This window comes from Onychostoma macrolepis, chromosome 14, assembly GCF_012432095.1.
Source record: "Onychostoma macrolepis isolate SWU-2019 chromosome 14, ASM1243209v1, whole genome shotgun sequence".
Taxonomy (NCBI): Eukaryota; Metazoa; Chordata; class Actinopteri; order Cypriniformes; family Cyprinidae; genus Onychostoma; species Onychostoma macrolepis.
Window position 1 is genome coordinate 27378799 of NC_081168.1, and position 13359 is coordinate 27392157.

Genomic DNA, 13359 nt, shown 5'->3' on the forward strand with positions numbered 1-13359 from the left:
CAGATGAAAATCAGCTCAACAGAAAGCAGTAGTATCACTATTCAGCTCAAGTCATTTCAGTGTTGATTCAATTCAGTTCAATAACAGTGTTGACATTGCAAAGTTAGTGTCATTATCCAGCTCAATTCCTGAATTTTTGTTTTCATCTTGTAGTGTATAACAGGGATCACCAAGTTCGGTCCTGGAGGGCCGGTGTCCTGCAGAGTTTAGCTCCAACTTTAATCAAACACACCTGAAGCAGCTAATCAAGGTCTTACTAGGTATACTTGAAACTTCCAGGCAGGTGTGTTGAGGCAAGGTGGAGCTAAACTCTGCAGGACACCGGCCCTCCAGGATCAAGTTTGATGACCCCTGGTGTATAATATATAATATTACTGAATATTAATTGTCTTATATATAAATTATATATATATATATAATTTTTTTTTTTTTTTTTTTTTTTTTTAAATGCCACAATTGCACAATATTACTAGACAAACAAATGGCCATACATTAATTTTGGAATTTGGGGTGTATTTCATTTTAAATGCAAGACACCACACAACTTAATTAAGCGATATGCATAGCATAGCATTTGAGTATCCCCATAGAATAAATAAATAAATAAAATCATGAATAAAAAAATAAAAAAATAAATAAAAATCACAATATGAATTAAAACATGTCTTATTAACTTCTTCTAAGACCAATCTATCTAAAACTATACTATACACATAAGATTTATGTCTATGTACTCTTACTGTTTATTTAATATATATATATTTTTTTTATTATTATTTTGGTACTTACATTTTTGTGGCTGTTTGTCCTTTCCTATTCCACTGCAATATTAGCATACAAGTCAACATCAGAGTAAATAAAGACAGAATTTTCATTTTGGGGTGAACTATCCCTTTAAATGTAACGAGTGAAACCACGTTGTCACAATTATTGGACACAAAAGTGAAGTACAATTTATTTTTCAGCTATTTTTTTTAACTAACCTACTTTTAATTGGGTTAAAAGTACTGCATCAGTCGGCATACACTTGTCAGTCTACAATGTGAACTCCCTGCATCTGCAAAGGGAGTGGATCTGCCATCCCTTCCCCCATCACCACCACCATCATCACCGCCGGACCAGTGAACACCAGGCTCGGTACATCATTTCACCGTTATGGCAAATGAATTCCCAGAAAGCAGAGAAGGAACTGCCAACTCACGCCATGCCAACCTCACGTCGTCTCTAGACTTGAGCACGTCTCTAGATCACAGTGTGCAGACGCGGATTTTTAAAATCATTGTCATCGGGGACTCAAATGTAGGCAAGACCTGTTTAACCTTCCGCTTCACCGGCGGAGCCTTCCCCTGTAAGACTGAAGCCACCATCGGCGTGGATTTCAGGGAGAAAGCCGTGGAGATCGAGGGCGAGAAAATAAAGGTGGGATTTATTGTTGGGGTTGGTCTCGTCACGACCAGGCCGATGTCTCGTTGTATCACGATTGTATTGTGTGTGTTTCAGTGGAAGTGTGACAGACAGCAGCATCGCGAGGAAGCTCAGTGTTTACATTACGAGTAATAACATTAATGACTCTTTATGATCGCATGATGCATCAGAGGCGTAGTTTCTTTTAAGACAAATCAAAATACGTGTCATAATGTCGTCAGTTTAATTTTGACTTGGTCTAGATAACGTAATTGGTCCAGACTGGTTTTCAAAAGCTTTTTAGACCAGCTTAGACTATCTAGAAACTAGCATGTTCCTAAACACAGCTACATGTAATATTAAATCCTATTGTTCAATGCAGATTTTGTGGTATTGTTCACCAATGGTCTTATATTTTAATTTATTATTATTAATACAACACAATATAATAGACAGGTGAAAAGAGCATAATATGACATTATAGATAACACTTTATTTATGTGTGTATCTGTGTGTGCATGTGATTTGAATTCAGTCAGTTGAGTTAATTTAACCCTTTAATATATAATCTGTTAAATCAAAAAGAAAAAATGTTTCTTTATATATAGGTCAAATTCAAAGCTGTGACACATGGTTATTTGGATTTAATATCACAGCCTGAATTTAAAAATTGCTTTTTAAAAATGCCCAAAGCAGATTTATTTATTGACCTTCTAATCCATTTCTTTCTCATTTTAACTTCTCTCCGACATTGGAATTTGTTGTTTGTCTTGTTTCTACTCTGACAGGTGCAAGTATGGGACACAGCAGGTCAGGAGCGCTTTCGGAAGAGCATGGTGGAGCACTACTACCGCAATGTGCATGCTGTTGTATTTGTATACGACGTCACAAAAATGGCCTCATTCCAGAACCTAAAGACCTGGATTCAGGAGTGTAACGGGCACGGGGTGTCATCCTCTGTGCCTCGTGTTCTGGTGGGTAACAAATGCGACCTAGTTGACCAGATCCAGGTCCCTTCCAACACTGCCCTCAAGTTTGCCGATGCCCATAACATGCTACTGTTTGAAACATCAGCCAAAGATCCCAAGGAGAGCCAGAACGTGGACTCCATTTTCATGTGCCTGGCATGTCGTCTAAAAGCCCAAAAGTCCCTGATATACAGAGACGTGGAGAGAGAAGACGGCAGAGTGAGGCTGACACATCAGCCCGACCCTAAGAGTAACTGCCCTTGTTGAGGACCCTCAACTGTGAAATTATTAACATTGATAATTCACAATGCAAGAATGTGCCTGCAACTAATTTTAGTTACTTTATGACAGCTGCTCCATGAACTCTGTTTTGTGTGTGTGTGTGTGTGATTATCTTTCATGTTCTTTTCTTCAATTACACCATCACTAAAAAGGCCAATCCCACAAAACCTGTCAAGAACATGTTCAAGTTGTGTGTCATCTCAAAATCAAAAGAAAGAAATGAGAAATTACATTTTGCTAAAAGAAAATTATGCCTTTAAGACTGTTTTTGCATTGTGACATTATTTTTATGACAGTTAAGAACACTTTCCCTGTTATGGTAATGCAAAAATATTAATATATTATGTACTTCCTTTAATTTATGCTGATTTAAATAAAAAATGTATTACAGTAATGAGACTCTAATGACAATCATCGGTTTTAAAAACATCCTAAATCATCCATTAAAAGTAAAACATCCAAATGCATTATTTTGAGATTTCTGGCGAGGCAATGTGTTGAATTTCCATAAAAAATAATGTCAAAGTGCAAAACATTCCGTTTCATTTTATGAATCAAAAAATAATGCAACCTGGACATGTTTACACAAGATTTCACCCATGTGTAACAGATATATTTTCGATCCCTCATGCTTAATTCAGGGCACATTTTACCACTTAAGCAATCTTTATAGGTCTGAAGAAATGTGGCATTTGTTGGATTTACAGTCATTTGTTTCCGTCACAAATTTGTTTGGATTCATCCATCAGCATACAGTCAATCCAGATATTACTTCGTGAAATATGGCATAACATCTCCAACATAATTGGCTGATGGTCTTAATGTTTTAGCTGCCAGGACCTGCACATACTGTAGAATCTAAACTTTCCAATTTCACATGAGTCACGATCATTTAAAATGTTTTGATTGCCTTAAAACATATTCATTTGCCACCATTGCTAGTTATTTCTCATAGCCTTGTGGTTACTCACTGCTAAAATATTTCTAATATTTCTCCCTCACTAACTGCATGGATACATTTGAAACCCGTTCAAATTATGAAACTATGTTCTGATGGTTAGCGTTAAATAGTGACCCAAATGTTAATGTAATCTGATAACACCACATGCTCATTTCCATGCACCTTGAGAAAGAGTGAATCCGTGTGGGAAGTTTTATGTAGCATCACAGTATTTCACCAGCTTAAGGTGGTTCTTCCAAATGCATAAACACTTCTGGACAAAAGCAAGGTTCAAACAGGCCAGTGATTGTTACATTTATATTCAAAAGATTAATGATTTTAACTTGACAAAGAATAGCAGTATGAGTGTTTCTGTGGAAAGGGTTGCTGATAATGTGTTGATTATGGAATGAGCGAGTGCAATTTGGTGCCCCTGTGATTGTTATTGTTTTTGTTTTGATTTTGTGTAACCTCTATCCTCTGCTTATTCAGTACTTTTGGTTCTACAGGAGAAGTTGCAGTTTTCTGTGTGGTTTCAAATGCTTTCAGATTCGGAAGAGAATTCTCTGGTTTCAGCAGTGTTAGCCTTATATCTACTGAAGAGATTGAAGCCTTATGATTTGTCTTGTTTTGTGCCCTTGTATGCTGTGTGACATGTTACAGTATGTATGTTTCATTTTGAGCACCAAATTAAATCTCAAATATCCTGAAGCACTGAATCTTTTATTAGCTGAGAAATGCTTTAAAACATTGGAGTTCATGTTTTAGAGGGGGAAAAAAAACAAAACATAGATGCTTTTTGAACTGTTGAAGTGTTTTTTTTTCCAATGTACAACACAATGCGTTAATTAACATATTATGCTGAAAAGAGTTATAAACTAACCATGATGCATTTGTAAAATCCTATTCAGCAGAAATTATTTATCGATTAATTAAGGACGGTATCAACAATACTAATAGACAAAGAGGATGCAACAACAATCCTGCTGTCATAAATAAAAATAGAAATTTGCAAAGAATAAAGAGGAGTTTTGAATGCGGAAGACCTAATTTTTCACTGTGCTAAATATAAACCAGTGCAAAAAGAAATAATAAATCTTATGTAGAGTGCTTATGTAATCAGTTTTATGTTCAAACAAATACAGGCTGTAGAATATTAGACTGGTACTCACATTCACAGGCCATAAATTTAAAAGTAAAATTATACTTTATTCAAAAGTGCCTAAGGGTTAAGATATACTCTCTGATGAAAATTGCAAAACATTTCGTATTTATTGCATTTCAGAAGCAATGTTTAAGGTATTTGCATACCTATTGAATAATGTGTTCCAGAAATGTTTAAATGTCGTATTTTAAAGTTAAACTCATAATAATTACATTTGCTGCCTCTAACTGCTAAGTCTTAATATCGAGTACAATATGCTGAAAAATCACAGACAAAAACAAAATTAACAGACATTAATATACGCATTTTCTTAAGATCCTTAGATGAGCTATAAAAATCACAGTTATTTCCCTACATTGCTTCTTGCACAATGTGTAATTCATGTGCAGTGTAAAATGTTGTTGTAACTACTGCCTCTTTAAAATAAAAAATTTAAAAAATATATTATAAATATTTTAATTCATCTTTTATTTGCATTATGTATTCGTACTAAACGCCCATACCTCCCCTGTCATGTACTTTGATGAACACGTGGTGCGCTGGAGTCAAAAACCTGAAATGTGTTGTTGACACACTTCACCAGTAGATGTCGCTGTTTCCCACGTTCTCCATCATGACTCAGCGTGGGAGACTTTTATTTTGAAATATATTTGGTCACTTTACCCTGTTTCACTTGGTTCGTGTTTAGTTCGGCGGCGGTAACGGCAGCGGGAGAAGGGCTGTGAGTGCGGTTCTATCGCTGTGGACGGGGCCGGAGATGGCGGAGTACAGTCAGACGGGTATATTAACAGCCCTGCTGCTGTTTACTGTGGTAACCATGAGGGATATTTATGTGGGCCGCAGCAGCATGACTCAACAGGATAGCACTGGACCCGATACACACACACAGAGACAGAACAAACACACATTCTACACGGGTCCGGTTCTCAAGTTCCAGTTCTGGTGAGAAACTCCACAGACCTTAATGTTATTCAGTGTTTTTACTGTCTTGTTTAAAGCCCACAGGGGATGCTAAGCTAATACGGCTAATGTAGCATGCCTGAACGTGTAAAAAAAAATATAACGTATTAAAATATTTTTTAAGTTGATAAATATGCACTAAAATAACTATATCCTGTATAATACATTCATTTGCTTTATAAATGGAATGAATTGAAATAAATTGGACCATTTTTGTCTTGAGATGAATGTCAAAAACCGCCCCAATTTACCTCAGTAGATCTTGTTAACAATCTTTTTTTTTTTCAACACATTAATTTCTATTTATATACATAATTTACATCATTGCTGCAAAAACTGCTCAGGTTATCTTGCATTCACGTGTCTAATTGAAACGTGTTGAATTGAGCAGATTATTGTAAATCTGCTTAAAGCTCCTATGAGATTACATTGCCCTTTAAGAACACAACATATTCGAAGACAATAGGAAAGAGCGACTTATTAGACTTTGATTGAATATTTTACATTTTTCTTTTCTGAATTAATAAATGTAGAGGTGTGGTTTAATGTTATCTAAGTAAGAGTACACATAATATATAATCACGTGCCAGTGACTTGTAATTTAGAGATATTGTGAAAATAGAAAATAGAAAAACTTATACACAGTTGCTTGAACTATGACCCTTACAATAAAAGAGGCTGTTATTTCTACTTTACCTTTAAGACTTCTATATGTAAATTACGTCGTTTGTGGTTGATTAACCTTATTCACCAGTTTAATTGATTTATTTGCTCATTCTACCTGTTGAAGAGGCTGAATTGGTGCTTAAATATAAATGTAGCCATTAAAATGTTAAAGTCTTCTTCCATAATGTGACATCGGAGTGTAATGGATTATCAGAAAGTAACAAATATAAGGTTGATGAATGTGATCTTGGGGTGGGTTTTAGTGATTGGAGAAGTCTGTCAGTTTAAATAGACATTTGACATTTTGATTTAACACTCTAAGGTCAAAAAAGAATTAAACATTTGCATGGATATTATATGCTTTTAGAAAATAGGGTGAGTTTTCATTTCATGCCAACTTGTGTTTGTGGGTGTAATATCAAGGACCATTTCTAAAATGATTTATCACCATTATTATTATTTGTTTTTTGTTTTTTAGTATATCCTGAGGGTACAGTAAGGTGTTCCAGGAGTACTCCCGGTCCATCAGCCAGCTGTACCCGGACATCCGAATCGAGGGAGAGAATTACCCTCCCAAACCCATCAGCAAGTTAGTGTGTCTTTCCAGATGTTGTAGAATCAGCCCTCTGTTAGACGGTGGTTTAGTCCTGACTTTAACTTTTCATGTGTCTTCCTCTGTAGATACATTGGAAATTTCGTCTCCTACTTCAAACTGCTTGCCATCGCCTTGATTGTGACTGGACAGAATCCTTTCCAAATGTTTGGTATGAACACTCCAAGAATATGGTCCTGGGGACAGGAGAATAAGGTAATGTTGTTGAAGTGCTTGGACTTTAATCTGATTTTATAGCGGAGTTTAGGCTGAAGATAAACTTACACAGTGACTGTGTCATAGTTTAATTGACACACATCCTGTTTTGAGGAATGAGCAGCATTTCAGAGCCATAACCGCGTCATTGAGTGTGAAGGGCATGCCCGGAATCGTTGGAATCTGTATGATGGCGTAGTGATTGCAAACACATGATAAAGACGTAAAATCAAAATCGACTTTATTTGCAATTTTAAGGAGATCCTGGTAGTGATGGAACTGAATTAGCATCAGTTTTTTTTGTGCTTATTGCAGAACATATATACTAGGGGAGTAACGGTACACAAAAATGATGGTTCGTTACATACCTCGGTTTTGACATCACAGTTCAGTATTGTTTCGGTACAGCAGAGGGAAAAACTAAACTAAATAGCTTTTTTACTGAACAAACTGCTCTTTCTTTAAATGTATTTAAAGCTTCTGCTTTAAACTAGGGAGCCCTTTTACATTACTATAAGGTAACTAGTAACAACAGAGCCCAAACTTAAATTCAACTACTATTTATATTTAAATATAATAACCAACACTCAACTTCAGAAATTGTATGCAAACATGTAAATTGCACATAATGCAGTTTTAAATTAAAATTATAAAATTAGTTTACAAGCTGTTATATTGACGTCGTTCCGTGGTTGAAACTGATTAAGCGAATACATGAGGCGTGAAATGTTCATTCATGTTTATTTCACGTTAAAACTAGTAGTGAAGAGGATGGGATGATCGCGCTCAGCGCTTCCCTTTGAACTGAGGCGTTTGTACAGCGATCTGTCGCACCTCATCAAAGAGCATCAATGGCATTTATTGTTTGAATTTCCTGAAAAAATTGAATGATTTGTTCGGTACACATACAACCGAAAGACCCGTACCGAAAATTTTCGTTATGAATACGTACGTTACATAAAAAGCTGCATTATGTCCGCATATTGTTTTTAATAACATGGAAGAAAGTTTCTCACATTTGATGGTTCTGTTTTGCAGATTTTCTCCTGCCTCATGGCATTCTTCATTAGTAACATGTTGGAGACCCATTTCCTCTCAACAGGAGCTTTTGAGGTTTCACTGAATGGTAACGTCATTTGGGTGTCCACTACACTTAGGAAAAAATTCTTGGAACTATGTGAATAACATATGTATATCAAAGCAGCATCACTGTTCCTTTCTGTTTTAGATGTACCAATTTGGTCCAAGTTGCAATCAGGATATGTGCCCAACATTCAGGAGCTTTTCCAGATCTTGGATAACCACCTTAAGATGAATCAGGTCGACAAGATGAACTTTCCCTCACCATAGTGCTGTTGTTTTTGCCAAGAGTCGGGTGAGTGGTAAAACCTGTACAATGACGTCAGCATGTATGTCACAGCTTGTGCAAACATAGCAGGTGTTTAACAATAACTTTTGTCCCTAGGCTTAGAGTTTATTTGCAAATATTGTTTCTGTTGCTAAAATAGTATTTCAATATGGAATTTACAATGCTGTTCAAAAGTTTGGGGTCGGTAAGATTTTAAGAGAAGATTTTCGGTAAGAAGTCTGGCTTACCTAAACTGCATTAAGTTTATTTAAATTGCAGTAAAAAAACAGTAAAACTGTGAAAAATCAATACAATTTAAAATAAGTTTCCCTTTTTTTTTTTTTTTTTTTTTTTTTTTTTAGTATTCTGATTTGGTGCCCAATAAACATTTCTTATTATTATTCGTGATGAAAACTTAAAAGATTGTGCTGCTTAACATTCTTTTTTTTAAAACTGTAATTGTTTTGAATATAAAGTTCAAAAGAGTATTTTTTTATTATATAATATTAGAAGTGTCTTTGCCGTTACTTTTAATCAATTTATTGCATCCTTATATCTTAAATAATCTTACACAATAACATGCATTAAGGAATAGCTTACCCAAAAATGAAAATTAAGGAATTTACTCACCCTCAAGTTGTTCAAAACCGGTATAAATTTCTTTCTTTTGTTGAACACCAAAGAAGTTATTTTGAAGAATATGGGTAACCAAACACTTTCTGGTCCTCATTGACTTTCACAGTATTTTTTCCATACTACAGAAGTCAGTGGGGACCAGCAAATGTTTAGTTGCTAAATGATGAAAGAATTCTCATTTTGGGTGAACTACCTTTTAACAAAATGGATAGGGTCTGTTTTCATTTCATGCCGACTTTAAGAATCATGAAAAGTTTAGCGCAGTTCAGGTTAGGTTTCAATGCAAACATCACTGAAATTAATAATAATTTGCTGTTCAGGAAGTAACAACAATGAATTAGTTCAGAATTAATTTGCACGTTATTTCAAGTTAAAGAGACATTTCCCTGCCATTATTTGGCTGTATATTGCCTTTTTTTGTCCCCTCATTCAATTCATTCTGCAAAATTACATTCACATGTTTTATTTTGCCATGGCCTTGGCCATGGAGATTCAGCAGTGGCAGCCATAGAAAAGAGATGCGGGAAGTACTGCCTAGATTTTTGCTAGAGAAAGAGATTTTAGATATTTCATTCAAAGAAAAAAAAAAATGTCTCCAATGTATGTGGTAGTAAATCCTATGTAAAATTTGCTTTTGTCACTACTGCTGTGTCAAACAACATGCATAATTCAACACAACAGCAGCATTGAGTGTGGTAATGTCCTCTGCAGGTCTCCGGAGCTGTTTCTCTGGTCAGCGGGACTGTGGACTGTGGCATAATGAAGGCCTGTGCTGCAAACAGCACGCTGTTAGCACAGGCTCGATGCTCGGCCACCACACACACTCTTTCTGCCCAGCGACACACACCTTTGGATCGACTACATCTCTTCAGAGCGTCAGACTACATGCATTCATAGTATGAGAGTCACGTGTGAGCTAAAGGCACTACAATTAATTTTTATGCTTTTATTTTGATCAGGGTTCTCTTTGTAACAAGTGCTTTCAGCTGAAATTGAATGGAATGTTCCATCTTTCTCAAGGGCAACTGTGATGTTTTCTTAACTTAGACCTTTAACATGATTATTTGTTTGCACTAGTGTAGACTGTACTGTACTGGGGGTATTGGACTTTTTTTAGTGGGGATGTCTGTGTAATGTGGAAATATGCCATTTTGTTAGAGTGAGCTAGATGATTCTTTTTTTTTTTTTTTTTTTTTTTTTTTTAAATGCTTGAAATTGTATATTTATGTCCTGTTTGTCACAGGTTTGCTGGTTAGATTCATAAGTACAGCATGTGCTTGTGGAGAGAATTAAGGCCAGATCTTCCTCTCTTCTGCTTAAACTTTAACCGTATACATTAGCACTGCCAGAGTAATCTGTGGAATCAGCGTAACTCTTCAAATCGCTGCAGTCGTCTTAATGGTGTGATTGAGAGTGATGCATATCAGAAGATGTGAATGGTATTTCCAAAGACTCCCTCTATTTTTCCAGCTCTCTCCATATAGATGTGGCGGTAAGCAATGTACCCCTTATATTTTAGTGTACCTCTCTGTGAATTTGTAACAAAAGTGATACTAATAGTTGGGATTAAGTTGCATCGAGAGAAGGAATTTTACTGTTTCACAGCGATGTAAAATAAAGATTAAAATGTAAAAAAAAAAAAAGTTGTTTATGAATTATGTTCATAATCTATTTTCAACAACAGCAAGACTGTGTGTGTGTGTGTGTGTGTGTACTCCACTCTTTTAAAGCCTCCTCAGGTTTTGTAGTCTATTGTGATAGTTGTCCACAAGTTACTGGTTTATCCTGAGCAGCTGTTTACGTTCTTTTCTATTTGTATTTCTTTTTATGAGTTTAAGACATTTTACTGATTCTGTAAGGGGTATGTTAGCACAACGGTATCATGAAACTGAACCTTTGGGTTTATTATCTACCATACACAAAGCTAATCTTGGAATTAGGGTCATAGGCATTCATCATATCTTGAGTAAAGTATTTAAGCTTTAAAAGCAAAAGGGAAGGAGCATGATATGACCATCCAGTATTTCACAACAAAAAATAAATGCAAAATCCTTTTTTTTTGAGTTGGTCTTTGTGTGCATTTACTTTAAAAACTGAACATTCATGTAAAACTACTTCACAATTGACTAAGACTATTTATTGGGGGGGAAAAAAGTCTGTAGCTGAGGAACATACTACATATATTAAGTAATGATTCGAAGACATCTTTCAGCTTTGAATAGGGCTCTTGTCTGATTTCATCCTACTGTAGTCATGACATCAGGCCCATATAAGTGGGCTATTATTTGTGAAAGAAGATTACAGAATACTGTATACAATATGTAGTGTCTCTGCTTCATTGTTGTAACGTTCACATTTTCCATAATATTACTGATCTCATCTAACAAGAGCGGTAGAGCTTGTTAAACAGTAATAATGTGAATCTTTTCTGTCATCGGGATTGTCCAGCTGTGTGGTCAAAAAGACTCAAAATCATTACCAGTACACGATGGGAGAGTATATTGGCGTAATAAACATTTCAAATTAGGCTTATTCAGTCCTAGTCAAGGAACCTGAATATTAAAACCAGTTCCATTTCCTAATTATGTGCATCTTCACTGCTTTTATATATATTTAAATGCTATATATTTTTATATAAAATATATATTTATAGGGACACTAAAAATAGAGCTGAAATACGGGACGTCTGGTCATCCTACTTTTATAACACCCGGTTCTCTCACCCCCATATGATATTTAATGATAGAAAATATTACATTGTTACATAATAATATATAGAGACAGAATCGTTTTTTTTTTCTTATTTATTCATGATATTGCAAAAGCTTGTTTTATTATGATATGAAGAAATGGAATTTAACCCTAAAAAGGGCAAAACAAAACCATTCATTTATTTCTATTTTCCATCTTATTGGGACACAAATAATACAACTTAATTTTGATTTTAATGTTTTTATCCCACAGGATACGTTGCCAGTTTGGGGGTATACATTAACTGAAAACAGAACGCTTGTTTATCAATGCTTGTACAACATGGTTGTAATTCCTGAACTCTTTGGAATACAGACCTAAGGTTGGTCTCTTTTTAAAGAAGACACATAGCAGATTATTGCTGAAGTGAAAGCCTTTCAAAAAACGAAAGTATAAAAAATGTATAGAAGTTTAAGTTTACAATAAAGATAATGTAGTATACTATTTTTATTTGATATAAAATAAGTATTTTATCAAATATGTTGAACTCTAAAATTTCTATGAAATCAAAGCCACATGTCTAAGTTGTGTTCCAAATTTGAAGTTGATATCACAACAATTGTGGTTCCTGTGATATTTTGTTTGGGCATTATTATACCAAAAATAACCACTGGGTTAATAACTACCCAAACTCTATTGATTTATTTATTTATTTTGGATGCAGTTTTATGTCATAAATCAATCATTTTCTGTCACAATATCACTTCTATTACAAAACAGTTACCAAATATGTAACCTTGACTGTCAGACTTTTCCAACTATATGTGTTTTGTCAAGATTGCAAAATGATCTGATTTTCTAAAACAAAAGCCACAAAATCACAGTCTTTATATATGTTTTTATATCTTGATTTATACCCCTAAAAGGGCGACGTATCCCCTGAGATACACACATTTAGAGACCGATTACAAAACAATTTAAGCATTTAATTCATAAAATTGCAATATAAATCGAATAAGCTAATGCTGAATAACAGTTTTTTAAACAGGCAAGTCCCCTCCAACACGTGTAAATATGTGAACTAGATCAACTTTTATTGGAGGGTGAGTAGATTTCCCACTACAGGCGGCCACGCAGATTTAAATGCTTCCTGTGAGCGATATATATATATATATATATATATATATATAGGAACAAAAGTCACCTCATCTAAATATTCACAACAAGCACCCTTTCAAAATGAAACCAAAACATAAGACCTACACTTTCACTGCTTCTCTCCACAGCCTCTCAAATGTATGTATCCCACAGGATACGTTGCCAGTTTTAGGGTTAAAGACAGATTGTTTTAATAGTCCTATTATCCTATATCGGTATTTTTCTCCTTCATTTTCTGTCCATCTTAGATGCTTGTGTTTTGTGATATTTTGTAACGTCATGGTGATTTATAAAATTCAAACAATACATACATACATACATACATACATACAG

General features: G+C 34.9%; 2 protein-coding genes across 2 annotated transcripts; both read left to right on the top strand.

The window, feature by feature from the left end:
- The first annotated feature begins 811 nt into the window (after window positions 1-811).
- On the top strand, window positions 812-4352 carry rab33a (RAB33A, member RAS oncogene family). The gene is made up of 2 exons (XM_058798833.1): window positions 812-1419; window positions 2193-4352. Exons 1-2 carry the CDS (start codon window positions 1156-1158, stop codon window positions 2637-2639), a joined length of 711 nt encoding a protein of 236 aa, XP_058654816.1. The 5' UTR covers window positions 812-1155; the 3' UTR covers window positions 2640-4352.
- A 1095-nt stretch (window positions 4353-5447) lies between these two features.
- Window positions 5448-11205, top strand: selenot2 (selenoprotein T, 2). The gene is made up of 6 exons (XM_058798904.1): window positions 5448-5701; window positions 6864-6974; window positions 7067-7193; window positions 8232-8319; window positions 8422-8568; window positions 9889-11205. The coding sequence occupies exons 1-5, from the start codon at window positions 5517-5519 to the stop codon at window positions 8541-8543; spliced, it is 633 nt and encodes a 210-aa protein (XP_058654887.1). The 5' UTR covers window positions 5448-5516; the 3' UTR covers window positions 8544-8568; window positions 9889-11205.
- Window positions 11206-13359: the final 2154 nt, after the last annotated feature.